General features: G+C 45.8%; 2 protein-coding genes across 2 annotated transcripts in view; one reads left to right on the top strand and one right to left on the bottom strand.

Moving 5' to 3' along the window:
* DHRS3 (dehydrogenase/reductase 3) overlaps positions 1–27,941 on the top strand; it is a 1,035,619-nt gene that overhangs the window by 864,281 nt on the left and 143,397 nt on the right. The gene's annotated exons all lie outside the window — the stretch shown is intronic.
* AADACL3 (arylacetamide deacetylase like 3) lies at positions 776–13,672 on the bottom strand. The gene is made up of 4 exons (XM_050788714.1): positions 13,438–13,672; positions 10,159–10,375; positions 8,910–8,973; positions 776–4,284 (listed from the first exon to the last, which is right to left on the bottom strand). The coding sequence occupies exons 1-4, from the start codon at positions 13,603–13,605 to the stop codon at positions 3,510–3,512; spliced, it is 1,224 nt and encodes a 407-aa protein (XP_050644671.1). The 5' UTR covers positions 13,606–13,672; the 3' UTR covers positions 776–3,509.

Here is a 27,941-nt window from a genome sequence, read left to right as displayed (position 1 = left end):
CTCATCATCACTGGCCATCAGAGAAATGCAAATCAAAACCACAATGAGATACCATCTCACACCAGTTAGAATGGCGATCATTCAAAAGTCAAGAAACAACAGGTGCTGGAGAGGATGTGGAGAAATAGGAACACTTTTACACTGTTGGTGGGATTGTAAACTAGTTCAACCATTATGGAAAACAGTATGGCGATTCCTCAAGGATCTAGAACTAGATGTACCATATGACCCAGCCATCCCATTACTGGGTATATACCCAAAGGATTATAAATTATGCTGCTATAAAGACACATGCACATGTATGTTTATTGCAGCACTATTCACAATAGCAAAGACTTGGAATCAACCCAAATGTCCATCAGTGACAGACTGGATTAAGAAAATGTGGCACACATACACCATGGAACACTATGCAGCCATAAAAAAGGATGAATTTGTGTCCTTTGTAGGGACATGGATGCAGCTGGAAACCATCATTCTTAGCAAACTATCACAAGAACAGAAAACCTAACACTGCATGTTCTCACTCATAGGTGGGAACTGAACAATGAGATCACTTGGACTCAGGAAGGGGAACATCACACACCAGGGCCTATCATGGGGAGGGGGGAGGGGGGAGGGATTGCATTGGGAGTTATACCTGATGTAAATGACGAGTTGATGGGTGCAGCACACCAACATGGCACAAGTATACATATGTAACAAACCTGCACGTTATGCACATGTACCCTACAACTTAAAGTATAATAATAATAAATAAATTAAAAAAAAAAAAAAGAAATTGCCACAGCCACTCCCACCTTCAGCAACCACCACCTGCAGCATCAACATGAAGGCAAGACCATCAACCAGCAAAAAGATTATGACAATTTAGACATTCCCATGAATGTAATATACACATCTTTGGAATTTGGGAGAAATCTGGAGGACTCAGAGAAAACCCATGCAGACATGGGCAGAATGTGCAAACCATATAGACAGTGGTAGCCTAGGCTACTGCAATCCCTGAAGGCTCAGACGATTGTTAGCATTTTTAAGCAACAAGGTATATTTAAATTAAGGTATGTACATGCTTTTTAAATACAGAACACTATTGCACACTTAATAAACTAATATAGTGGAAATGTAATTTTATATACACTAAGGAAAGAAAAAGTTCATGTGACTTGCTTTATTGCTGTGGTCTGGGACTGAATCTGCAATATTCATAGGTATGCCTGTACCTACTCTGTAAGATTAATGTGAGGAACCTAAGAGGTGGCAAATTTAAATGGTCCAGTACAGTGCCTAGCATGTAGCCGGCCCTGGGTGAACATTCATTCCTATCCCTTTTCCACTCAGTGAGTCTCGTGGGTGGATTGCAGGAAGGATAGTGGTGATGTGGTAAAGGAGAGGAGTGGAGAATTTCATCCCCAAATCAATCATCTAGCCATTAGGTGAAAGTGCTTGATTTCTCCCATGATCTGCAGAAGGAAGCTGCCATGGGCATGAGCCCAGCCAGGGGTGCTCTCAGCCTCTTAAAATGTTATACATTCCTCTCTACTGGGCACAGCCCGGCAGTGCCTCAGCAACTCCTCGCCAACCTAACTTCCCAGAAGGTCAGCTCATGTTCCTCCACCCATCTCCAGAGGCAGGGGTGAAACAAGAAAAGCAACACTCCAGGGAGGGAGCCTCTCCCAGACTCAACTCAGAGGCCTGTCTCAGAGGCGGCCTCACCCCTTGGACTCCAGTGCTCTTCAACAGTTGAGTGGCTACCACAGTGTGTGTTTTCAGGGGATGGTTACTGTTTCTCCAACAAACCACCTGCTGGTCAACTGTGAATAGAGCAAGGAGTCACCCAACAGGATTCCTCTCTGCCTCATAGTTCAACCCAAATATTCAACTGAAAGCAAGTTAAGGGCATGCACAGGGTTTTTTGTGCAATGGCCTTGACCTTGACCTGTAAAGACCACTAACTAACCAAGATCAGAGCCTCCAGAAGACCAGGTGGGGCCAGCACGGGAGCCTGACCATTCTTTTCAAATGAATTTTCATTCCTAAGGAACAGTTGGCCAACTTGCCCAGTGGTCCTTGACACCTCTTGCCACTTTCACATATCCTGCCTGAGGGTTCAATTTAGCTTCTGTAGTAGAATAAGTGTTGGTGTCCACCCAACAACCATTTACCCTTCAATTAGGGAAGTTGTCACTTACCACCCCATGTTTAGTCCAAGCACCAAGGTGAATTGACTCCACCCTCCACTCTCAAGATGGCATAGGACTTGGGAATGGTCATTTAGATCATTCCATTCCCTTGGCTGTGGCAACTGGACACATTGCTCAGAAAGCCAACAAAGCCATTAAGTTGCAATGAGGTTTTTTTCTGGGACTGCTGAGAATGAGGCAAGTCCATGATAATGAACTTGACCCTGGGAGAAGGTAAGCATCAAGCTGATCAGTGCCACCACATGGAGAGGTGAAGGTGGCATTAAGAGGAGAGAAGAACAGAGCAGAGAAGACAGGACAGCTGATGGCACTGTGTGAGTTCCTGGATCAAACCTTGCCTAATGTATGCCTAGCATGCATCGCTACCTAAGCCAATCTATTCTCTTTCTAATGGAGGCCAATTTGAGTTGGTTCCATGTCTTAAAAAAGAAATAGTTCTCACGAATACATCTTCTGTTCCTTTGGCTGTCTTGACTTTGCACTGTGGACAGGGTTATCTAGTTAGACTCAGCCTTCATGGTTCTCTAGCTCAGGACCCCACTTCCCTCCCAACTTCTCTCCTCAAACTCTTAGAATATTGCTTTGGGGCTTCTGGTTGGAAGCCAGGCTTTGATTCCAGGAGCTCCAGAGCTCCCCAAGTCGGGCAGCTGCAGGCTGTCTTCACCCACCACTCGATGCCAACAACTGTGGAAGCTCTATCCATTCTATCTTAACGTTTCCAGCCCAGGCAGTCAAGACTCTGATCCCAGAGGCTGAGAAACAGCAGGAAAAGTCACTACTGTTCACAGAAGAGAAGGTGGGTGAAGCCAGTTTCTCCACCAGCACCACTACCTCACAGCAGCCGAGAGCATCAGAGCTCCTGCCTCTGAGCCTCATTGGGAAAGCCCCGTGAGGTTATGCGTGTTGTCCTTGTGCTATTTCAAAGTCCAGCCAAGTGGACACAAGTCACACACAGTCTGGATCAATCTGGAGAGCCTGAACTGCTCCATAGGGAGGCTGAGAACAGCTCTTACCTGCTGATTCACTCCCACAAATGGCCACTGAAGATTGTCAGCCTAGATTTTCCCAACAGAGAACAGAGACAGAGACCCCCACTCCCACCCCCAAACCTGTCTTTTCTACCACATCCTCTGGACATCAGGAGCATGCATCATGTGGTTCTAGAACCTGGACTAGAAAAGTGACAGCAACCTCCACCCCTTCCCTAGCCCCGCTATGCACCACCTAAATCAGCAACAGAGAGCCCTGTGGGAGGCTGGAGGCCAGTGGAATCCACACCGCAGTACCAGCAGAGAAGAAAGATGGTCACAGCCCCTTTATGAAATGGACTAACGCATTCAGAATTCTCATGGAGCACGGAAAGTGAAAGAAGCTCATGTCAATGGTGGTGAGCACTCCATGGAAACCATCCTTCATATGGTGCCAGGTCACGGGCACTCCCAGGTCTTCCAGCCTCTTCTTGTACAACAGTGAATCGTCCCGGAGAGCATCATACTCACAGCTCACGATGCAAGTTTCCGGGAGCTGAGACACTACGTCATCTTCTGCAATCAGAGGCGAGCACATCACATCCAGGACAACACTTACTTCCAAGTAAGCAGCTTCATTCACGGGCTCAGGGGGTATCGGTCGGTAGCCCCTCTTCTTAAACCTCTCGGGGATGTTTTCCGGGCCCAACCACTTTCTGTACTTTTCCCAAACTTTGGCAGGCAAATGGGCGCCTTTCATGATGACCTCTCGCCAGGAGGAGCTGAAGTCCAGGTATTGAGGAAAACAGTAGCAGGCGAAACTCCAGTTGAGCAGGGGGATGTTTCTACTCTGTTGAAAGGAAGGGGTTTGTAAATCCAGGGCTTGGAGACTGGCGTAGATCAGGATCTGAGCTCGGATCCGGGGCAGATCTGGCCTGTCCACAAGTTTTTGACAAACCACCGTGGCTATTCCCCCTCCCAAACTGTCACCACAGACCACAACCCGGGCTGGATCCACTCCGTGTGCATCCAGGGACTTCAGGAAGTGGATGGTGGCCACCAAGCAGTCTCTTATTGGCACTGGAAACTTATGCTTAGGTAACTGGCGGTAACTGAAAAGGAATCAAGAAACACAGTTGATACCCAACGTCCCAGCAGATCCAAAAATATCAGCGTCTAGCATCTTTTAGCCCAAATTAGTCCATTCACTTCCCTTTCTGAAACTTGAGCAGGTAGTTAGGTGTGAGGTTTAAATGAGACGAGACACATACAGCCCACATACCTAGGCAGGTGCCATTCCTACTATCTCAATGCCCTAATGGGGGACCGATGTCACGAGACATCCACCAATTGGCCAACAGTGTAAATATCACCCACACTGGCCCCATCTTCCTGAACCTACCTCATGTTGCTTCCCTGACTCACCTGCTCCTGCTTCCTGTTTTATGATTCTTGTATGAGCAACTTCAAGGCCTGCTTGGGTTTTTAATTAATCATGCCATACCTACAGATTTTGTTAGGGGGGATCTTATAGACTTAAATACAGCAGGTCGGCCAGGCCAGTGGCTCATGCCTTTAATTTCAGCACTTTAGGAGGCCGAGGAGGGCCGATCCCTTGAGTCTAAGAGTTCAAGGCCAGCCTGGGCAACATGGTGAGACCCCATCTCTACAAAGAATACAAAAAATTAGCTGGGTGTGGTGGTGGATGCCTGTAGTCCCAGCTACTCAGGAGGCTAAGGCAAGTGGATCGCTTGGGCCTGGGAGGTTGAGGCTACAGTGAGCTATGATCACGCCACTGCACTCTAGCCTGAGCGACCGACAGAGTGAGACTCTGTCTCAAAGAAGAAAAAAAAAAAAAGCAGCCCTCAAATAATGTCATTTCATTCAACATTGTTTCATTATATTGATGAAAGGAAGAAAAATGACTCCAGCCTAGGCTACTACTGTTTGTGTGGAGTCTGCACATTCTCCTCATGTCTGTGTGGGTTTTCTCCCGGTCTTCCAGTTTCCTCCCACATCCCAAAGATGTGTATGTTATATTCATGAGCATGTCTAAATTGTCCCGGTCCAAGTGAATGTGGGTGTAGGTGTGAGTGTGCCCTGCGATAGGAGGGTGTCCTGTCCAGGGCGGGTTCCTGCCTTGTTCCCTAAGCTGCAGGGATAGGATCCAGCCCCCATGACCCTGAATTAGAATAAGTGAGTTGGAAACCGAATAGATGAAGGAATATACGTTATTGCAAAATGAAAAATGCATAAAGCCAGCCAGGTGCGGTGGCTCACGCCTGTAATCCCAACACTTTGGGAGGCCGAGGCAGGCGGATCACCTGAGGTCAGGAGTTCAAGACCAGCCTGACCAACATGGAGAAACCCTGTCTCTACTAAAAATACAAAATTAACCGGGCGCGGTGGCACATGCCTATAATCCCAGCTACTCAGGAAGGCTGAGGCAGAAGAATCCCTTGAACCCGGGAGGTAGAGGTTGTGGTGAGCTGAGATCGCGCCATTGTACTCCAACCCGGGCAACAAGAGTGAAACTCTGTCTCAGGAAAAAAAAAAAAAAATTTATAAAGTCAGCCAAGCACAGTGGCTCACGCCTGTAATCCCAGCAATTTGGGAGGCCAAGGCAGATGGATCGCCTGAGCTCAGGAGTTCAAAACTAGCCTGGGCAACATGGTGAAACCCTGCCTCTACCAAAAATACAAAAAACTAGCCAGGTGTGGTGGTGTGCATCTGTGGTCCCAGCTATTCAGGAGGCTGAGGCCCAAGAATCGCTTGAGCCCAGGAGGCGGAAGTTGCAGTGAGCCGAGATCGCACCATTGTACTCCAGCCTGGGTGACAGAGGGAGAGCCCATCTCAAAAAAAAAAAAAAAAAAAAAAAGCGTAAAGTCTACAATAATCATACATCTGCACAAAAATAAATGATGCAGTACAGAAGCTCTCAGTGAGCCTGCCACATTTGTGAGTGCTTAGTTTTGAACTGGGAGATGGTCAGAGGTACTCCTGACAATTTTCACCTTGCAAACATTTATTCCTAGATTTAACCCACCACCAGAATGACCACCATCACTCACTGATTCACCAAGAATTGGGCAAACAATTATCTTTTTGTTTTTATCAATCTTTTAAAAATATATGTATAGCTCATGTTTATTTCAATTTTTAATATTAGCAGGTTTTGGTCTTTATTTAGAAGCTTACAGCAGGCATAGTGGCTCATGCCTGTAATCTCAGCACTTTGAGAAGCTGAGGAAGAAGGATTGCCTGACCTCAGAAGTTTGAGACCAGCCTGGGCAACATGGCAAGCCCTCACCTCTACTAAAGAAAATGATAGGCCGGGTGCGGTGGCTCATGCATGTAATCCTAGCACTTTGGGAGGCCGAGGCGGGCAGATCACAAAGTCATAAGATCGAGACCATCCTGGCTAACACGGTGAAACCCCGTCTCTACTAAAAATACAAAAAAATTAGCCGGGCACGGTGGTGGGCACCTGTAGTCCCAGCTACTCAGGAGGCTGAGGCGGGACAATGGCGTGAACCCAGGAGGCGGAGCTTGCAGTGAGCCGAGATCGCGCCACTGCACTCCAGCCTGGGTGACAGAGCGAGACTCTGTCTCAAAAAAAAGAAAAAGAAAAAGAAAAAAAAATGATAAAATATAAAAGTAGTAAAATAAATTTTTAAAAAATTTAATAAATTTGCTGGTGTTTTGTGGCCAGGATTATACCATTAGAGCTTAATTCTGTTTATATCAATTAGCCTAGGTTTTGTAATAGGTAAAATTGGTTTTACTCCAAGTCATAGTTCCAAGAACCTGTCGACAGTGTTGAGGACTGACTGTACCACCAGAGGCCAGAGATATACAGCACTCTTCCAAACAAGCTATGTACACTCAACACCATTGCTGCCATGCCTACCTGGTATTGCTAAGAGATTCCAGAAATCCAGATTTTGTGAGAAAGTTCACTATTTTTCAATGCTGGCCACAAATAAAAAAAAAAAAAAAAGAAAGAAAGGAAAGAGAAAGAAACAGAAATACTCTATGGGACCAACAAATGGCTGATGCCATTTCCATTCCATACCCCCATTTCAGGCCACCTGGGAATAGGAAGTCCTGGAAAGCAATGCCCTTAACTCCAAAATCCTGTCTACCTTGGATTTAGAAAATAACTTTCTAGCGGAGACTTGCTAGCATGTTCTACTGACAATCTCTTGGTTTGGCACAACCAGAAGGATAAGGTGTCCAGCAACATCCCATGGTAGAAACCCTTCTGGAGCTAAGAATTGTAAAGTCAGGGGTTTATCCAGTTCTCTCTCTCATCTCATCTCTTAATTTTGTTTTTCTTTTCTTTTCTTTTCTTTTTTTTTTTTTGAGACGGAGTCTTACTCTGTCCCCCAGGCTAGAGTGCAGTGGCGCCATCTCAGCTCACTGTAACCTCTGCCTTCCCGGTTCAAGTGATTCTCCTGCCTCAGCCTCCTGAGTAGCTGGGGCTACAGGCACACGCCACCACGTCTGGCTAATTTTTGTATTTTTAGTAGAGAAAAGGTTTCACCATGTTGGCCAGGCTGGTCTTGAACTCCTGGCCTCAAGTGATCCACCCACCTTGGCCTCCCAAAGTGCTGGGATTACAAGCATGAACCACTGTGCCCAGCTTCATCTCTTCATTTTCTACTCTCTTCAGGTAGTTGTGCCATAAGAAAGTTGGCATATGTACCCCCACTGAGACGCAGAGAACTGATATTTCTTTAGAGTGTGTACCTTTACATGAAACTACAGGGAAACTTAACCAGGAGGAACCATGTGTGTGATGCTGCGTCAGGCAGCAGAACAGGGGACCCAATGCCCACCACGCCCTCTTTGAGGCTCCAGGCTGGGTGGTGACTGTCAGAGATCCATTAGGAGAGACAATGGGTCTGGTTTTGTTTTTGTTTTTCTCGCTTTCTTCAGTGGGTCTCTGCCAGAGGGACCTCCCTTTTGGGAGCACTTGGAAGTGGATGTGGCAGCATTTCGATTGTTTGAGTGATGGTACAGGGTACCACAGGCATTTAGCAGAGGGAGGTGCAGGGCTGTTTTACTCAAAGAAGAGCTATGTCACCCAGGTGTTCGTGTAGTGAAACTCTGCACCTCATCTGCTTAAAGAAGACCACCTCCTACCCAGCTTCCAAACGCACAAAATGCCTCTGTTTAAACAAACCCAAGGCCCACATGCACAGAGGAAGGGGTTCCCCATTCTCTGTCTCTCCATCTGTCTTCACCTCCCCTTATTTTTCTCTCACTCTCTTTTTCTTGTTTTGTTTTATTTAAGACAGGGTCTTGTTCTGTCACCCGGGCTGAGTGTAGTGGCGCAATCACGGCTCACTGCAACCTCCTAGGCTCAGGTTCTTCTTCCACTTCGGCCTCCCAAGTAGCTGGGACTACAGGCATATACCACCACACCTGGCTAATTTTTGTATTTTTTGTAAAAATGGGATCTCACTATGTTGCCCAGGCTGGTCTGAACTCCTGGGCTCAAGAATTCCGCCCGCTGTGGCCTCTCAAAGTGTTGGGATTACAGGCGTGAGCCACCGCACCCAGCTGCCTTCTCTTTCTCTACTCACTGGCTTCTCCCAGCCCATCCTCGCCTCTGGGCTTCCTCCAGCACCAATCTGCTCCCACCCCCCACCCCCATTTCTTCTTCCCACCCCATCTCTCCACATCAGAGCCTTGCTCCCTGCTGGCTCCCTGGAATCTCCCCTTTACTCACCCAACTGCCAGAACCACAGAGTCACTCTCCTTGCACAAACGAGAGCATATGCCATGGTGGGTTTCTAGAAAATAAATGGTTTTTAACATTCACTAGGAAGGCTTCCTTTGCCAGCCATTGTTGCTGTCTTCTTCTTATAGACACAGCCCTTGGGCCGACGCTGACTAGGTTTTCCTCTACTCCAGCAAAGCGCCAGTCAATCTTCTCACTGATTCTCCTTCGTGGTACTGCCTGAACAACTTTCTCTGAGATGCCCACCCTCCGATCCATCCTACAAGTCATTAAAAATATCTGCAAAGCTGTTTGACTGTAGAGTGCAGAGGTTTAGGGTGTGAGCTCTGGATTCAGACAGACTGGAGTTCAAATCTCATCTTTGCCTCCTTCTAGTTTGAGATGACATAGTGCCTAGCACGCCTCTTAACCTCCTGAGGCTTGATTTCCTCATCTGTGAACTGGGGTAATGATAATATCTAACTCATAGAGTGTTGGAGTTAGAATGAGATCATCCACCTGTAGGGTTCTCACAGTGCCTGTGTGTAATTAGTAATATTAATAAATATTGCTTAATAAATATTGGCTGTTACTATCATTCTCATATAGACAAAACCAACATCACCCTTGCATTAAATCCCTTATTCTCAAAGGCTGCCACACTGGGACCCTGGCATTCCACAGATTAGAAAGCATATAAAGATGTTTCCCCTCTCCCAATTCCCTGGGAGTAATAATTAAGATAGTAAACTTGTCTCAGTAGTGACTTTTTCCTCTCATTGATTTTTCTCAAATCTTCCTATTTGTCTGTACCAGAATTTGTCTTAGCAACACCTGATGTGACACAAAATGCTGTGTTTTAATTCTTTTCATTTAAAATATCCTTATTTCCAACTAAATAGAGGTGGTGATTATAAGTAGAGTAGTGATATATACATGTATATATTTATATGTATATACATATGTACACATATAAATGCAAGTAAGGGGATATTTCAGGATCTTTACCTTACAGTATCCTTCCTTATATTACAGTATTATTGCATTTAACTAAGGATTACATTTAGGTAAATAAGGAGATACATAAGAGGGCAATATATCCCATATTTTTGCCCCCTCAATGATCTGCAAACCATGAACTGCCCTGGTGTTCCCTGGTAATAATAGCAGACTTTAAGCCCCAGGAAGATGCCCATTCTTTCAAGTCATGTTAAGGGGTGCCACCACCCTTTGGGAGGTCTGAGAAAAGGGTTCTTACTCAAGCTCCCCAGGGCGCCCCCGCCACCGTGGTAGTACACGATGCCAGGCTTCAGGGCGCAGGTGGATGCCTTGGGCTGATACAGCTTCACAGGGATTGTCCCAAAGCGGAAATCTGTGACCACAACATCGGGGTCGTACTTTAGCGGCGGCAGATCGTGCACGAAACGGATGAATTGGGGCATAGAACAGATTCTGAGCTTCTCAAAAATCATCCCCTGTTGGAGAGAGAAGAAGAAATCTGTCGAGATGGGTTTCTTCACAGGCCATCTGGAGTCTGGCCTTCACAACCTACCCTCCACAGGTGACAAAAGGAGTGATTGGAAACTGCAGTCAGATTGGACCACAGCCCTGCTCAAGCCCTCAGTGCCCTCAGGACACCTGCAGGAAAATCCACTCTCATGCAGGCCCAGGTGACCACAGCACCAGCCAGCTCCTCTCAACCCACTCTCCTGACACCTTCCACTCCAGCCACTACAAGCCAGACTTCTGGGCGCCCTCGATGGCCCCTGTACTTGCGACACCCACCTCCACCACGAGGCCCTGCTCCACCTCACCCTGGGCGCGACCTCTGTTTCCAGGGAGGCCTTCCTGTGCCATCCCAGCCAATCTGGCCACCCCAAGCCTGTGTAGCTAACTATAGTGTGGGTACATTTTTTAAAAACAGGAAGGGGGAGTTCATATCTTTTGAAAATGCCTACTGAACAATTTTAGGATGAAATAATATGATGTCCAAGATTAGCTTCTTAAATAAATGAAAATGAGGGAAAAGTTAGGGACATTTAGGGACACAAGGAAGGGAGATGGGCCAGGAGTCAGTGATGGTGACACTGGAGAGTGGGCACCCTGTTCCCCCTTTGGTATATGTCAAGGTTTCATAAAGAGTTGAAAATACAGCCGGGCACAGTGGCTGATGCCTGTAATCCCAGCACTTTGGGAGGCCAAGGCTGGTGGATCACTTGAGGTCAGGAGTTCAAGGCCAGCCTGGCCAACATGGTGAAACCCCATCTCTACTAAAAATACAAAAATTAGCCAGGTGTGGTGGTGGGTTCCTGTATTCCCAGCTACTTGGGAGGCTGAAGTGGAAGAATCTCTTGAACCCGAGAGGAAGAGGTTGCAATAAGCTAAGATCATGCCATTGCACTCCAGCCTGGGCAATGAGAGTGAAACTCCAGCTCAAAAAAAAAGTTAAAAATATATAAATAAAGAGGGCTCTCCCTCTGGTTATCCTTTCCAGTGTTTCCTAATCCTTGTCTGTGCCACAGCAATTTTGGCCACGGGTAAAAGACTGCAGGCCTCATTTGAGAACTTTTGTTTTGTTTTGTTTTGTTTCTCTGGAAAGACAGAGGCCTCACTATGTCACCCAGGCTGGTCTCAAACTCCTGGACTCAAACGATCCTCCCACCTCAGCCTCCCAAAGTGCTGGGATTACAGGTGTGAGCCACTACACCCAGCCCAGAACATTTTTAAATACATAAAATAAATACATGGGATTATAAAGAAAAGCAGTTTTATTTAAATATACTTATCAAAATATTAAAATGTATGACATAATAACATAGGTGTTTCCTTACTAGCACATAGAGTAGTAAGATCTAGCTGCTGCCTGACACTACCCTAGTTTCAAAGAAATGAGGAGAATACATGAGTTTCCACAATATCTAATAGGCTATGCAAATATGTCTGATTCCTCTTTGGTGACAAAGTCAAGGTCTGGCTTTCAGGGCTGTGGTTTGTTGCCCTCATTCCTCATAGAAAGAATTTCAATTGGAAGTTAGTTGTGAAAATAGGGTAATTTTGACCCCATCCAAATACATGACCCCCTTGTGTTCTGTGACCCCAGAGGCTCAAGGAGCCCAAAGAGAGAAGCCCTGCTTGACTCCCCTGATGGGTTTTGCTGTCCTCCTTGCATTCTCCACTTTGGGAAGCTGTTTATCTGTAGCTTGTTCACTTGTGGGTTTGGTCCTTTATGGACCACTTCCCCGCCCCCCACAGCCTGGACCCTACAAACTCCCTCAAGGCAGACCTGTGGGAACTTTATCTTTCTCACCTGTCATTGGCCCTAGGGCCCAGAACTGGCGCAGGACACACAGCAGTTGCATGACACATCTTTGCATAAAAAATAAATGAATCAAGAAAGAGTAACAATGGCTACTATTTAGAGAGGGCTCCCTCTGTGCCAGGCATTATAATAAGCCCTCTGGAGAGGGTTATTCATGCAGTCTCCACAAAATGTTGTGAAGCAGGGGCAATTTTCCCTACTTTGTAAAGGAGGAAATCGAGTCACTGTATTTGGGAGCCTGGACTACAGAATCTGAGAGTCAAGGGCAGGAAATCCTAGGACCCAATCAGTGCATCTTATAAAAGCTGACTCTGGAGATCAGAAGACTTGAGTTCCCGGGATCTTCTCTTTTAGATAATAGCTACATTCTTTTGAATAGCATAGAAGTTATTTTGAATAACATAGAAGAAACACCTAGGGTGTCTCTTGAGAAGAGGCGCTGGCGATTGCTTTTCGTTATGTAAGAAACTTACAAAAAAATATTTTGTATATTCAATTTCTGTCAAAGTACAAGAAAAACTATAAGAAATCCATATTGGCAACACCTACACAGTTCCATTTACAGGTATTTGAACAAATTACACCAGATGTTACCTAGATAGCTTTCTAGCTCTCAAAAGCAACAACATATTTTTAAAGTCATATTCTGTAGTTTTGCTCACCGACACTAATTTACTCATCTGCTACCTGTTTACTTTGTGGCTTGCTGACTCTAGCTAGCAGGCAGACAGCAATGGGGGCCCAGAGACTCAGGAAAATTCATTCGTATCTTCACAACTTCAGAGAGTGGCGAGTGCTGTGAATAATACGGACGCATTTATGGACACATGAAATGTACACTTAAAAATGGGAAAGGTGGTAAATTTTATGTGCATGTTTTACCTCAATTTAAAAAATAAAACAAACCAACAACAAAAAAGAAAGTCAGATGGGAGACACACAGGTGGATAGAACCAGACTGGTTTTCTCCTTCTGTTAACTGAGAAAGCAGATCATTCTTCGAATTTTGTGGTTATTAGCCGGGGCCAGCTTCAGAAACACCCAAAGAGGCTGAGAACCACCGAATAGAGATTATGCAGGTTTCAGAAGGTGCGATTCCCCGTCACTGCGGGCCCCATAATACCGGTGTTCATTCAGCTAGAAGCTTCTGGTGTGTGATTGTTCCTGTTCCCTTCCTTAATGCTCAGCTGGAGGGGACACACAAAACACAAAACTCACCCATGTCACCAGCAGCTGGAAGATGCAATGAAGGACTCTCAGTTTCACGGGGTGGCCAACTGCTGCCGGGATGTGCACAATGAAAAACTGGCTGCAAATGACCCACAGAGTGACCCCTAGTGAGAACACACAGTCTGCTGCCAGGAAGATCAGGGCCAGGACCCACATGGTGCTTCCAGCTCAGAGCGGGCTGAGAGGAAGCTGTGCGCAGTGTAAACCATTTAGGACACGGTTCGGAGCCGCAGATCTCTTCCATTTATAAGTCACACCTGCCCTTCCCCACCTCCCTCCGTCCCACAAACACTGACCCAGCCCAGATGAGTCACAGACTCAGGTGAGGATGTGGTTCTAGGACAGGGCCCATGCAGAGGAGAAAGTGGCCCATCCAGCCTGATCCAGCCAGAAAAGAAAGTTCTAGAGTCTCAGCTTACAATCTGGCACTGCTAACTAGAAACAGTCTTGGGTAAGCCACAAGTCACAATGGACATCACAAACACAATTCCTCCCACCGGTCCTTGGACCTCGTCCCCCGACTCCCTGATTCAACTCCAGCTTATCATCCATCCATCAGCCTGTGGAGGAGGTCCCAGAGCTGTTGTACAGCAAGCCATTCTCTGTATGCCATTCTTCCTCCAGACCTCGGCCGGGCTCCATGCCTCCCCTCTTGCTGGTCTCTGCTCAAATGTTGCCTTCTCAGTGAGGGCATCCCTGGCAATCTTATTTAAATTAACTCCCGCCAGCATGACTACATCCACCTTCCCCATCCCCCACCTTCCCCATCCCCCGCCCTTCCCCATCCCCCATCTTCCCCATCCCCCACCTTCCTCACCCCCGCACTGCTTGGTTTTTCCCTGTGACCTTTATCATCACCTGCCTCACTTGTCTGCTTATTGTCTGGGAAGACAGGGATTTTCTTTCTGTGCCATTTTATCACCAGAGGCTGGATCAGCGCTTGGTACTTGTAGGTGCTCAGCAAATGCCTATGGAGTGACGGAATGAATAGACAGGCTTTGTCCTCTTTCTTGCAAATCCAGGAAACTGTGCTTGCTTGCCTTTCCAGGTCAGGTCAAAGGTTGATGTCACCGTTGGAAATCTTCCCCTAACAACCAAGTCCCACATCTGCAGTAACAATAGCAATATGTGCTGTGTCTCCTGCCTCCCTGCTTGAGTGAGAGAGCAGTGGTTCTCAGACAGGGGAGATTTTACCTCCCAGAAGATATGGGAATATCTGGAAACATTTTTGTTGTCCCCACTCAGGAAGGGGCAGAGGGCTGGTGCTGGAGTGCCATAGACAAGAGGCCAGGGATATTGCCAAACATCCTGCAATGCACAAAGACTTATGCAGTCCACCAAGCTGACAGTAAGGTGGTTGAGAAACCCTGCATTTGCAACACTTGGATTTAAATCCTGGCTCTACCGAATGCCAGCATGCTGATCATGAGCAAGTTATGTGCACTCAGCCTCAGTTTCCAAGTCTGTCAAATGGGGATAATAATAGTACTCCCCACTCCATAGGATTGTTGGCTGCCTCAAGAGCACCAGCCTGTGTCAAGCACTAGTATGAGTCTGGCACATGGGAAGACTTAATTAGATGTCAGGAAGCCGGCCTGAAGCTTGTTTTCTTTCTCTCTCTTTTTCTTTCTTTTTTTTTTTCTTTCTTTTCTTTCTTTCTTTCTTTCTTTCTTTCTTTCTTTCTTTCTTTCTTTCTTTCTTTCTTTCTCTCTCTCTATTTCTTTCTCTTTCTTTCCTTTCTTCCTTCCTTTCTTCCTTCCCTCCCTCCCTCTCTGCCTGCCTTTCTTTCTTTCTTTCTTTCTTTCTTTCTTTCTTTCTTTCTTTCTTTCTTTCTTTCTTTCTCTCTCTCTCTCTCTTTTCTTTCTCTTTCTTTCTTTCCTTCCTTCCTTCCTTCCTTCTTTTTTTTTTCTTTTTTAGAGATGGGGTCTCGTGCTGTCACCCAGGCTGGAATGCAGTGGTGCAATCTTGGCTCACTGCGGCCTCCATCTCCCAGGCTCATGTAATCCTCCCACCTCAGCCTCTGGAATAGCTGGGACTACAGGCGTGCACCACCATGCACGCCCATCTAATTTTTATCTTTTCTTTTTTTATTTTGTGTGTGTGTGTGTGTGAGACTGAGTCTCGCTCTGTCACCAAGCCTGGAGTGCAGTGGCACAATCTTGGCTCACTGACACCTCCGCCTCCTGGGTTCAAGCAATTCTCCTGCCTCAGCCTCCCAAGTAGCTAGGACTACAGGCGTGTGACACCACGCCGGCTAATTTTTTGTATTTGTAGTAGAGACAGGTTTTCACCATGTTAGCCAGGCTGGTCATGAACTGCTGACCTCAGGTGATCCACCTGCTTTGGCCTCCCAAAGTGCTGGGTGTCACACTCATCCGTGTGAAGAGACCACCAAACAGGATTTGTGTGAGAAACAAGGCTGTTTATTTCACCTGGGGGCAGGTGGGCTGAGTCTGAAAAGAGAGTCAGTGAAGGGAGATAGGGGTGGGGCTGTTTTATAGAATTTGGGTGGGTAGTGGAAAATTACAGTCAAAGGGGGTTTTTCTCTTACGGGCAGGGGCGGGGGTCACAAGGTGCTCAGTGGGGGAGCTTCTGAGCCAGGAGAAGGAATTTCACAAGGTTAATTGCTCAGTTAAGGTTGGGCAGGAACAAATCACAATGGTGGAATGTCATCAGTTAAGGCAGGAGCAGGCCATTTTCACTTTTGTGATTCTTCACTTGCTTCAGGCCATCTGGATGGATACGTGCAGGCTTGGGCTCAGAGGCCTGACACTGGGACTACAAGCATGAGCCACTGTGCCTGGCCTATATTTTTAATAGAGATGTGTTTTCATCATGTTGTCCAGGTTAGTCTTGAACTCCTGGACCCAAGCGATCTGCCCACCTCAGCCTCTCAAAGTGCTAGGATGACAAGCATGAGCCACCGTGCCTGGCCAGGACTGAACATTTCTATGTGTTCTTCAAACTCTCTCATCTTTCTCATATGCCCACAGAAAGACAATGTTTTAGCCCCTAAGGCATCTGGGTGGGACCAAGTAATGCATTCTAGCCACTGGAATGTGAATGAGAACACTGTGGCCATTCCCTGGCTATATACCATGTCCATGTGATTCCCCCAATGGTTGGCCACAGAGTCTCCACAGAATCTTCTGTGCTCCCTTGCTCCAGAGTACATGACAAGGACTTCAGAAGGTTGAGCCTTACAATGGCAGAGGTCAGATCCTTGTATTAGATATGAATTCTAAATTTCTCTTCAAAGAATCATATGTCAGTATGTTCAGTTCTTTTTTTTTTTTTTTTTTTTTTTTTTTTGAGACGGAGTCTCGCTGTGTCACCCAGGCTGGAGTGCAGTGGCCGGATCTCAGCTCACTGCAAGCTCCGCCTCCCGGGTTCACGCCATTCTCCTGCCTCAGCCCCCCGAGTAGCTGGGACTACAGGCGCCTGCCACCTCGCCCGGCTAAGTTTTTGTATTTTTAGTAGAGACGGGGTTTCACTGTGTTAGCCAGGATGGTCTCAATCTCCTGACCTCGTGATCCGCCCATCTCGGCCTCCCAAAGTGCTGGGATTACAGGCTTGAGCCACCGCGCCTGGCCTAGTATGTTCAGTTCTTTACCTTCTACTTTTAAACTTAACTTCCTCATAAAGCAAACTTTTTCGATCACCTGCTCCACCCTGACCCATTCGAATTACCTTCTCTGCACTGACTCATTCTGATAACCTGCTCCGCCCTGACTAATTCTGATTACCTGCTCTGCCCTGACTGATTCCGATTACCTGCTCCCCCTTGAATCATTCTGATTACCTGCTCCGTGCTGACTCATTCATTTTTCCCGCTAAACCACTCACCCCCATCACTCTCTTTAAATTAGCCAATCAGAATTAGTTAGCCTGTGTGGTCTAACCCTAGCCAATAGGGCGACGACACAGCAGCAGGGGCCACATGAGTCAGGGATAAGAACCCCTTCCCCTCCCTTGTCCAAGTGTGCACTCACCATTGCTCCATCTGTAAGGGCGCATCCTTCTATAGAAGTAAATCACCTTGCTGAGAAGAAAACATTTGTATTTTAGTGCTATTTCTTTTGCAGCACCAAAACTTTATGTATAACAATTTTGGGACTCGTCCAGGATTACATTCCCCTCCAGGAGCGGTCTTTGGTTCTCTCTCAGGAGGAGGCGCGCCCTGCCCCCTTGTGGCGGCCTCAGGAGTGAGAAATCAGGACCCATCCAGTGTGAGAAATAACCCAAGCTCAGTAATGCAGAAAGAAACTGGCCAGCAACCTGGGGTAAAGGATCCTCCATAACGGCCATGCAAGTCTGTGCATGGACCGAGCAAAAGACACCGCAGGAGCTAGTAAAGTATTTCCCTGTTGGCTGGGACCAAGGTAAGAAAGTCGCAGGGGGGCGGTGAAATACTCCTTGGTTGGAGTGGCTTAGGGGTTAAAAAGAGGTGAGACATCCCCATTAGTGGGGATTGAACCTCACACAAACCTCCAGTAGTAGAAAGGCAAGAAAAGGGAGAATTTCCAATAGGGGAAATTGAGCCTCACCCCAAAAGGCAAGAAATTTCCAGTAAGGGAAATTGAGCCTTACCCCAAAACCATCAAGATGGGAAATACCCTGAGCAAGACAGGGAGCAAGAGGGATAAAGATAGTAACAAAGATATCCCCCAGAGAGTCCCCTAGGTCTCATGTTAAAATACTGGAAGGATAATGAAAGGTCTAAACATAGGAAAAAGCAAAAAATGATAAAATGTTGCTGTGTTATTTGGACTCAGGGACCCATCCTCAAACCCTCAATCTTCTGGCCAATGAAAGGACTAAACATAGGAAAAAGCAAAAAATGATAAAATGTTGCTGTTTTATTTGGACTCAGGGACCCATCCTCAAACCCTCAATCTTCTGGCCAAAATTTGGGTCGAATGAGGTTGTAATGTGTCAGCTTCTAATCCAAAATGTTAATTATAAAAGTTCAGTGTCTCAAGAAGAACTAGGCTATGCTCTTTGCTGGAGGCAAGGGCCTGCCCTCCTTTTTCCCTTAAAAACAAATAGGGAAGAACCCAATCTGGCACTCAAAGTAAAAAGTCAGAGGAGCCAGCTCTCACACCTAAAGATTCCAGTGTGTGGGGTCCCCTAAACTATCTTCCCCTGCTCAGTATCCCCAATCCTTCCCCTCAGGCAGCCACTGCCGCCTCATATCCCATTCCAAATCCTTCCTCTACTCACGTTATCCCTCCTCCTTATAACCCTGACCCTAGGGAATTACCATCCCACCAGCCTGTTCCCTCCCAACCTAAATACCCCTCTCTAAAAGGAATCCAGTGTGAGGTAAAACAATGTAAAAAAGATATTCAGAATTTCCCATTTCCCTCCATACCTAAGGGGTCAGCCCCAATTCTCTTTCCTTTGAAAGAGGTACCACAAGGAGGGGGGAGCCATTGACTTTGTAAATGCTCCCTTAACCAGTTCAGAAGTCTGGAATTTTAAAAAGGAGCTTAAACTGCTACTAGATGACCCTTACAGAGTGACAGACCAAATTGACCAATTCTTAGGACCTCAGTTATACACTTGGGTCCAGTTAGTGTCCATCTTGGGCACCCTCTTTTCAGGGGAAGAAAGGAGTATGATTCATAGGGCTGCTATGGTAGTTTGGGAATGTGAACACTCTCCTGGTGAAAACATTCCTACAGCAGACCAGAAATTCCCTGCCCGAGACCCCCAGTGGGACAATAGCAATGCAGATCACCAGGAAAATATGCAGGACCTAAGGGAGATAATAATAAAAGGAATTCAGGAATCAGTACCCTGAACCCAAAATCTTTCTAAAGCATTTGATATACAACAAGAAAAGGATGAAGAGCCTATGAGATTCCTGGACAGATTGAGGCAGCAAATGAGGCAATATGCATGCCTCAATTTGGATGATCCCCTTGGGCAAGGAATGTTGAAACTCAAATTTGTCACTAAAAGTTGGCCAGACATTTCAAAAAAAGCTACAAAAGATAGACAATTGGGAAGACTGTCCCCTAAGTGAGCTTAGGGAAGCTCAGAAAGTATACGTGAGAAGGGACGAAGAAAAACAGAAACAAAAGACAAAACTTACATTATTCACCTTCCAACAAATGGCTCCAAACCCAGGTACTTCTAGACAGAATTTCCAGGGAGCCAGAAACTATAAAGGGTCCAAACCCTCCTTTAAAGGACCCCAGCCTCCATCTGGAGGACCAAGGCCCTCTCTACCAGGTCCTCTAAAGAGTATGGGGGAGCAGGGTTAAAGAATCCCAAAACTAAGAGCAAGGAAAGGAAAGATAGGTGCTATAGATGTGGAAGAACAGGCCTTCAAGAGAGGATGTCCTGAACTAAGAAAGGAAAAAGAAGTCCTTCCACTCATGACTTTCGAGGAAGAATAGGGGGGTCAGGGGCTCTGTCTCTTTTTTCTTGAGTCCCACCGGGAGCCCTTGATAAATTTAGAGGTGGGATGCAAACATGAGCTTATCACCTTTTTAGTCAATTCAGGGGCCCCTCGCTCCTCTGTTTCCCCCCATCTAATGTCTCCTCCTCAGAGGAACTTTTAGTCTCTGGAGTAAAAGGGGAAGGATTTAGAGCAAAAAATTTAGAAGTTAGGTACCAGGATCACTCAGCTCATATTCAGTTCTTGTTAATCCTTGAAGCAGGAACTAATGTATTGGGAAGGGGTTTAATGTTAAAGTTGGGCATAGGTCTACAAGTCAGCCCAAGAGGATTCCTCACCTCATTAAACCTACTCACCACTGCAGATGAAAAATATATTAATCCTAATACGTGGTCCAAAGAAGGGAACTGAGGGAAACTCTGAGTCCCTCCAATCCACATCAAGTTAAAAACCCCTGGAGAACTAGTAAGAAGGAAGCACTATCCTATTCACCTAGAAGGTAGGATAGGGTTGAAACCTATATTCGAAGGCCTTATTAAAGACGCGCTTCTCGAGTTGTGTATGTCCCCTTATAACACCCCAATACTGCCAGTCAAGAAATCAGATGGGTCATACGAACTAGTAAAAGACCTTAGAGCTATTAACAAAATAGTCCAGACTACCCACCCTGTTGTCCCCAATCCTTACACCATTCTCAGCAAGATTCCATGTAATCATCAATAGTTTACTGTAATAGATTTGAAGGATGCTTTGGGGGCATGTCCCCTGGCTGAAGATAACCAAGATATATTTGCTTTTGAGTGGGAGGATTCCCACTCGGGGCGGAAACAACAATATTGATGGACAGTCTTACCCAGAGGGTTCACGGATTCCCCTAATCTTTTTGGCCAAATTTTAGAACAAGTATTAGAAAAAGTTGTCATCCCAAAACAAATACACCTTCTCCAGTACGTGGATGACCTTCTTATATCTGGTGAAAATATAGAGAAAGTAACTTACTTCACTACACATATTCTTAACCATCTGCAGTTTGAGGGCCTACGAGTCTCAAAAAGAAAGCTTCAGTATGTAGAGCCCAAAGTTAAATATTTAGGCCACTTAATAAGTGCAGGTAAGCAAAGAATAGGGCCTGAATGAATCAAGGGAATCGTGTCCCTACTCTTGCCTCAAACTAAACAAGAACTCAGGAAATTTTTAGGCTTAGTCTGATACTGCCGCTTACGGATTGACTCATATGCACTGCACAGTAAACCGTTATATCAAAAACTTGCCCAGGAGAAGCCTAACTATCTCCTGTGGACTTCTGAGGAAGTTGATCAAGTCAAGGAGCTGAAAGAAAAGCTCATAACTGCCCCTGTTTTAGCCTTACCCTCCCTAGAAAACCCATTCCACCTTTTTGTTAATGTGGACGGTGGGGTAGCTTTAGGAGTGCTGACTCAAGAATACGGAGGCCTCTGGCAGCCTGTGGCCTTCCTATCAAAGATCTTAGATCCAGTCACTTGTGGATGGCCTCAATGCATCCAGTCCATCGTGGCTATAGCAATTTTAGTCAAGGAACGCAAAAAGTTAACCTTTGGAGGAAAATCGATAGTAAGCACACCTCACCAAGTTAGAACTATCTTAAACAAGAGAGCAGGGAGATGGCTTACTGACTCAAGAATCTTAAAGTATGAGGCCATTCTGTTAGAAAAGGATGGTTTAACATTAACCACTGATAATTCACTCAACCCAGCAGGTTTCCTAACAGGGAATCCAAATTTAAGGAGGGAACACACATGTCTAGATTTAATTGATTACCATATAAAGGTTCAACCGGACCTAGGAAAAACTCCCTTCTAGACTGGACAGTACTTATTAATAAATGGTTCCTCCCAGGTGGTTGAGGGAAGAAGACACAATGGGTATTCAGTGATTGATGGAAAAATTCTTGTAGAAATAGAGTCAGGAAAATTACCCAACAGTTGGTCTGCTCAAACGTGTGAGCTGTTTACACTCAGCCAACCCTTAAAGTACTTGCAGAACCAGGAAGGAACCATCTTATACAGATTCAAGGTATGCCTTTGGAGTGGCCCATACATTTGGGAAAATTTGGACTGAACGAAGTCTCATTAATAGTAAAGGTCAAGACCTTGTTCACAAGGAGCTGACACCCAAGTATTGAATAATTCTTCAGTTGTCGAAAGAAATAGCTATTATCCATGTTCCCAGACACCAGAAAAGCCTTTCTTTCGAAAGTCAAGGAAATAACCTAGCAGATCAGGTAGCCAAGCAGGTTACTGTGTCTTCTGAAATGCATATTTTTTGCTTAACTCTCTACCTGCCTCCTCCTACCGTAATCCCCATTTTCTCTTCCACTGAAAAAGAAAAACTATTAAAAGTAGGTGCTAAAGAGAATTTAGAAGGAAAATGGGTATTGCCAGACCAGAAAGAAATGTTGTCTAAACCCCTTATGAGGGAAATCTTATCCCAGCTACATCAAGGGACCCATTGGGGGCCCCAGGCCATGTGTGACACAGTTCTCAGAGTTTATGGTTGTATAGGAATTTATACCCTGGCCAAACAGGTTACAGATAGTTGCTTAGTATGTAAGAAAACTAATAAACAAACTATAAAAAGATTACCTCTCGGGGGAAGGAATCCAGGCCTAAGGCCGTACCAAAGTATCCAAGTTGATTACACAGAAATGCCTCCAATAGGGTCGTCTAAAATATTTACTAGCGGTAATAGACCACATCACTCACTGAGTCAAAGCTATCCCTTTTCAAATGTGATAGCCAATAATGTAGTTAAGGCCCTAATTGAAAATATAGTACCCAGGTTTGGACTAATAGAAAATATTGACTCAGACACTGGGACTCATTTCACCACACACATTATTAAAAGGCTATCCCAAACACTAGACATTAGATGGGAATACCATATTCCCTGGCACCCACCCTCATCAGAGAGAGTATAAAGAATGAATCAGACTTTTTTTTTTTTTTTTTTTTTTTTGAGACAGAGTGTTGCTCTGTCGCCCAGGCTGGAGTGCAGTGGTGCATTCTCAGCTCACTGCAAGCTCCGCCTCCTGGGTTCACACCATTCTCTTGACTCAGCCTTCCAAGTAGCTGGGACTACAGGTACCCACCATGCCTGGCTAATTTTTTGTATTTTTAGTAGAGACAGGGTTCTACCATGTTAGCCAGATGGTCTTGATCTCCTGACCTTGTGATCCACCTGCCTCAACCTCCTAAAGTGCTGGGATTACAGGCGTGAGCCACTGCAGCTGGCCAAGAATGAATCAGATTTTAAAGAACCACTTGACCAAATTAGTCTTAGAGACACCATTGCCATGGACCAAGTGTCTTCTTATCACCCTGCTGAGAATTCAAACTGCACTATGGAAAGATATTGGTCTTTCTCCTTATGAGATGCTCTACAGATTGCCTTATTTAAACTCTACTACTGATATTCCTACCTTTGAAACGAAAGATCAATTTCTTAAAAATTATATACTTGGTCTATCTTCTACTTTCTCTTCTCTTAAAACTAAAAGTCTATTAGCATAGGCACCACCCTTGGAGTACCAGGTGCATCAACATCAGCCTGGGGATCACATCCTCATCAAAAGCTGGAAAGAGGAGAAGCTTGAGCCAGGCTGGGAAGATCCCTACTTAATGCTCCTAACTACTGAAACCACAGTTCACACGGCAGAGAGAGGACGGACTTATCACACCCGAGTCAAGAAAGTGTCGCCCCCTCCAGAGTGGTGGGCGACAGTCCCAGGGGAAAACCCTACTAAGAAGCATTCGATTTGCTCAAACTACTGCATTTGCTTGCCTTGTTATACCCTGTGGGGACTTGCCAAGTCAAAGACAGCTCTCCACTTCAGAAAAGTACCTCTGTCCCTCCTGGCTCTCCTCAGACTTGGCATTAGTGAATTGGAACCATTTAATCCAGGGAGAATTTGAAAAGACCCCAGTGTCAACCAGGAATCTTGCCCCCACCATGTAGAGCTTTTATGCCGTAGTTGGTCCAACGTTCTGTGGACCACTAAAGATCAAGGATGGACTGCCCCAACCGGTTTTTGTAACTTCCTAAAACCATACATTCATTTTACTAAAGGGACAGCCCCCCTGACTGTCAGCTAAACCAGTGCAATCCTATACAGGTTATTATCTCAAACCCTCAAAGGTTTTCCCCTTTTCTAAGTCAGTGCCCTTCTTTAAGCTGGTTTTATGGTATGGGGGCTGAGGTTTCAGGGACAGACCGTACTGGATTCTTTGAAATGCATTTTTTTGATCCCCTGCCACCTGCACCTTCCTCTAAGCCTTCTTCCAAAACCTCTCACAACGAAACAACTGCTCCTCCTCCATCTCACGACAAGACCAAGGTAGCTATCGTAGAAGTTAAAGACTTAAAACAAACTTTGGTAATTGAGACAGGACCAAGATGCAAATGCCTGGTTGGAATGGATCAAATATTCCATCTGCATGTTAAACAAAAGCAACTGTTATGCTTGTGCGCGTGGCAAGCCAGAGGCCCAGATTGTCCCCTTTCCACTAGGGTGGTCCTCCAGTCGACCAGGCTTGGGCTGCATGGTAGCTCTTTTCCAGGATTCTACTGCCTGGGGTAACAAGTCGTGCCAAGCTCTCACTCTGCTGTATCCTGAAGTTCGACACCCTGCGGGTCTGCCCCTTAGGGCCATCTGGCTTCTGTCTTCCAACACTAGGTTCACTTCGTGTCTCTTACGACAGGGAGGAAACTGAGTGTTCCTTGGAGACCTGGAGGGATGCAGTGAGCTTAAGAATTTTCAAGAGCTTACCAATCAGTCAGCCCTTGTTCATCCCTGAGCAGATATGTGGTGGTATTGTGGTGGACCTTTACTGGACACTCTGCTGAATAACTGGAGTGGCACTTGTGCTTTAGTCCAATTGGCTATCCCTTTCACCCTGGCATTTCATCAGCCAGAGGAAGGAAAAATAAGATATCGTAAAGCAAGAGAAGCCACTTATGGGTCTTTCAACTCTCATGTCTATTTAGATGCAATTGGAGCCCCACAGGGAATACCAGGTCAATTTAAAGCCCGAAATCAAAAGCTGCAGGATTTGAGTCAATATTTTGGTGTGTGACAATTAATAAAAATGTAGATTGGATAAACTACATCTACTACAACCAACAGCGATTTAGTAACTACACTAGGGATGCTGTTAAAGGAATAGCTGAGCAATTAGGGGCCACTAGCCAGATGGCTTGGGAAAATAGGATAGCCTTAGACATGATATTAGCAGAAAGAGGAGGAGTTTGAATCATGATTAAAACTCAATGTTGTACCTTCATCTGAAACAACATGGCCCCTGATAGAAGTATAACAAAGGCATTCCAAGGTCTGACTGCTCAGTCCAGTGAGTTAGCCAACAACTCAGGGGTAAATGACTCCTTTACAGGATGGCTACAAAAGTGGTTCGGTAAATGGAAAGGAATAATAGTCTCAATTCTTACTTCCCTCACAGCCATAATGGGTTCACTTATTCTTGTCAACTGCTGTGTCATACCATGCATCCGTGGATTGGTGCAGAGGCTCATAGAAACAGCACTTACTAAAACTTCCCTTAACTATTCTCTTTTTAGATCACCTGCTCCGCCCTGACTCATTCCAATTACCTGATCCACCCTGACTCATTCCAATTACCTGCTCCGCCCTGACTCATTCCGATTACCTGCTCTGTCCTCACTCATTCCGATTACCTCATTCATTCTGATTACCTGCTCCACCCTGACTCATTCATTTTCCCCACCAAACCACTCACCCCATCACTCTCTTTAAATTAGCCAATCGGAATTAGTTTAGCCTTTGTGGTCTAACCCTAGCCAATAGGGGGATGACACAGCAGCAGGAGCCACGTGCATCAGGGATAAGAACCCCTTCCCCTCCCTTGTCCAAGTGTGCACTCACCATTGCTCCATCTGTAAGGGTGCACCCTTCTATAGAAGTAAATCGCCTTGCTGAGAAGAAAAATTTGTATTCGAGTGCCATTTCTTTTGCGGCACCAAAATTTTACATGTAACCCCTGCACCATTCTTGGAGGCGAGTTGTCCAGGAGAGGACCCAGCCGGAAGCATCTGTGTGAGCTGTGGCAGGATGGAGTTCTGCAAGTTTGTTGTGTGAAGTTAACTGAGATGCAGAACTGTGTGTTAGGCAGAGGGCCTCTCCTGATTAATATCGCTACAATAACAGCAGGAGGGCTTTGAGGGACTTCTGCAACACACAAGTCTAAATTTAGTTTAATTCTGCATAACGATGGCTTATTCCTTTTTGCTTTTATCTTCTGAGCACATGGCAGACCATCTCCCAGTAAAGCTGCTGATTCAGATCCTTGAGCTGTGTGTTCCCACCGAGAGGAGAGACAATACAGTTAAAAGAACACAGATGCCTGTGCCGCCTTTCCAACTTCTGCCCCCAAAGAAGCACTATGATGCTGGCAATTCACTCGCCCTCTCTCTCCGATTTCAGTTTCTCCGTCTGTGCAAGGAAGCTGAGATCCCTGCTTTGTGTGAGGTGTTGTGCCAATCTTTTCACATGTGTTAACACACTTTGTTCCACATCAACCCTTAGGGAGATCCTATTCTTGTGCCCATTTTATGGATAAGGAGACTGAGCTTCGCTGATGTTAAGTAGTTTTCCCAAGGTCAGAAAACTCTTAAGTGGAAGTCGTAGGGGACCTCATCTCCAAGAGAGGCCTTCTTGGGGCCTCTTATTTTGCACAGTGCCAACATTTCAATTGGCAAGAAAACTCTCAGCCTTCAAAGGGCACACTATTGACCTGCCTGCCATCCAGCCCCTACAGAAAGCTTGACTTAGCAGGGGTAAACCTGAGCAGGAGCTCCAGCTCATTGCACAGTGGACACCTGGGTCACAAATCTGAGTTAGGGCTAAGATTTTGCTTGATGACCAAAGAAAAGAGTCATCTAGCAGCTCTTTACACTTTCTGATTTTTAAAATTATTTTTTCTTTAGTTGACCAAATAATATGCGTTCAGTTTCGTGTATCACTGTCCTTTTTTTTTCCTGTGTGAATAAAACTGAAGTTTTGGGGTCCCTCACCTGTAGTATAAAGCTGTGTCAGGCATTTAAATCCTACTTTTGGAATTTTCATAATGTTTGTAGTATGTTCAACCTTTAAAAATGTGTAATTGGCCATGATTTCCTTCCGTGTTCTAAGTATACATTCAGGCCGGACATGGTGGCTCACACCTAAGCTCTCACTCAGACATACCTACTGCCCAAACCCTTTGGAAAGGCAAGGACAAAGGAGGCTGCCAATGGGGTCCATCCAGGTCGGCTTCCCAGGGCACACAGCAGGTGGAGGGAGGACAGAGGGACAAAGGGACCCCGGGGGGCAGAGGGACAACGTCCAGCACTGGGATAGATTGGTCTCTAGCTCCTTGTCTCCTATTCTGTTTCTGGATTAATGTTGAGAAGTACATAGAGGAAGGGAGGTGGGAGACTATATTTCTTTCTTTCTTTCTTTCTTTCTTTCTTTCTTTCTTTCTTTCTTTCTTTCTTTCTTTCTTTCTTTCTTTTTTTTTTTTTTTGAGACAGAGTCTCACTCTATCACCCAGGCTGGAGTGCAGTGGTGCGATCTCTGCTCACTGCAACCTCTGCCTCCTGGATTCAAGTGATCCTCGTACCTCAGCCTCCCAAGTAGCTGGGACTACAGGCTACCACGCCTGGCTAATTTTTTTTTTTTTTTTCTAGTAGAGATGGGGTTTTGCCACATTGGCCAGGCTGGTCTTGAGCTCCTGGCCTAAGTTATCCTCCTGCCTCAAGCTCCCAGTGTGCTGGGATTACAGGTATGAGCAACTGTGCCCAGTCTGTATCAGTTTCCTCTTGCTGCTGTAATACATTACCACAATCCTAGTGGCTTAAAATTTATTTTCTTCCCATTCTAGAGGTCAGAAGTCTACAGTCAAGGTGTCAGCCAGAGGCTGGGCGTGGTGGCTTACTCTGTAATCCCAGCAGTTTGAGGCGGGTGGATCACTTGAGGTCCGGAGTTTGAGACCAGTCTGGCCAACATGGTGAGACCTAGTCTCTACTAAAAATA

The sequence above is a fragment of the Macaca thibetana genome, chromosome 1, assembly GCF_024542745.1.
Source record: "Macaca thibetana thibetana isolate TM-01 chromosome 1, ASM2454274v1, whole genome shotgun sequence".
NCBI classification, from domain to species: Eukaryota; Metazoa; Chordata; class Mammalia; order Primates; family Cercopithecidae; genus Macaca; species Macaca thibetana.
This window is presented reverse-complemented; position numbering and strand designations above follow the sequence as displayed.

Bases quoted from the DNA above. Each gene is read 5' to 3' on its own strand.
- AADACL3 (XM_050788714.1), bottom strand. From the start codon at position 13,605: ATGTGGGTCCTGGCCCTGATCTTCCTGGCAGCAGACTGTGTGTTCTCA. The intron at 10,376-13,437 runs GTGAGTTTTGTG...TCTCTCCAACAG, and splicing joins TCCAGCTGCTGGTGACATGG to GGGATGATTTTTGAGAAGCT. The intron at 8,974-10,158 runs GTAAGAACCCTT...TTTATTTTCTAG, and splicing joins GGGCGCCCTGGGGAGCTTGA to AAACCCACCATGGCATATGC.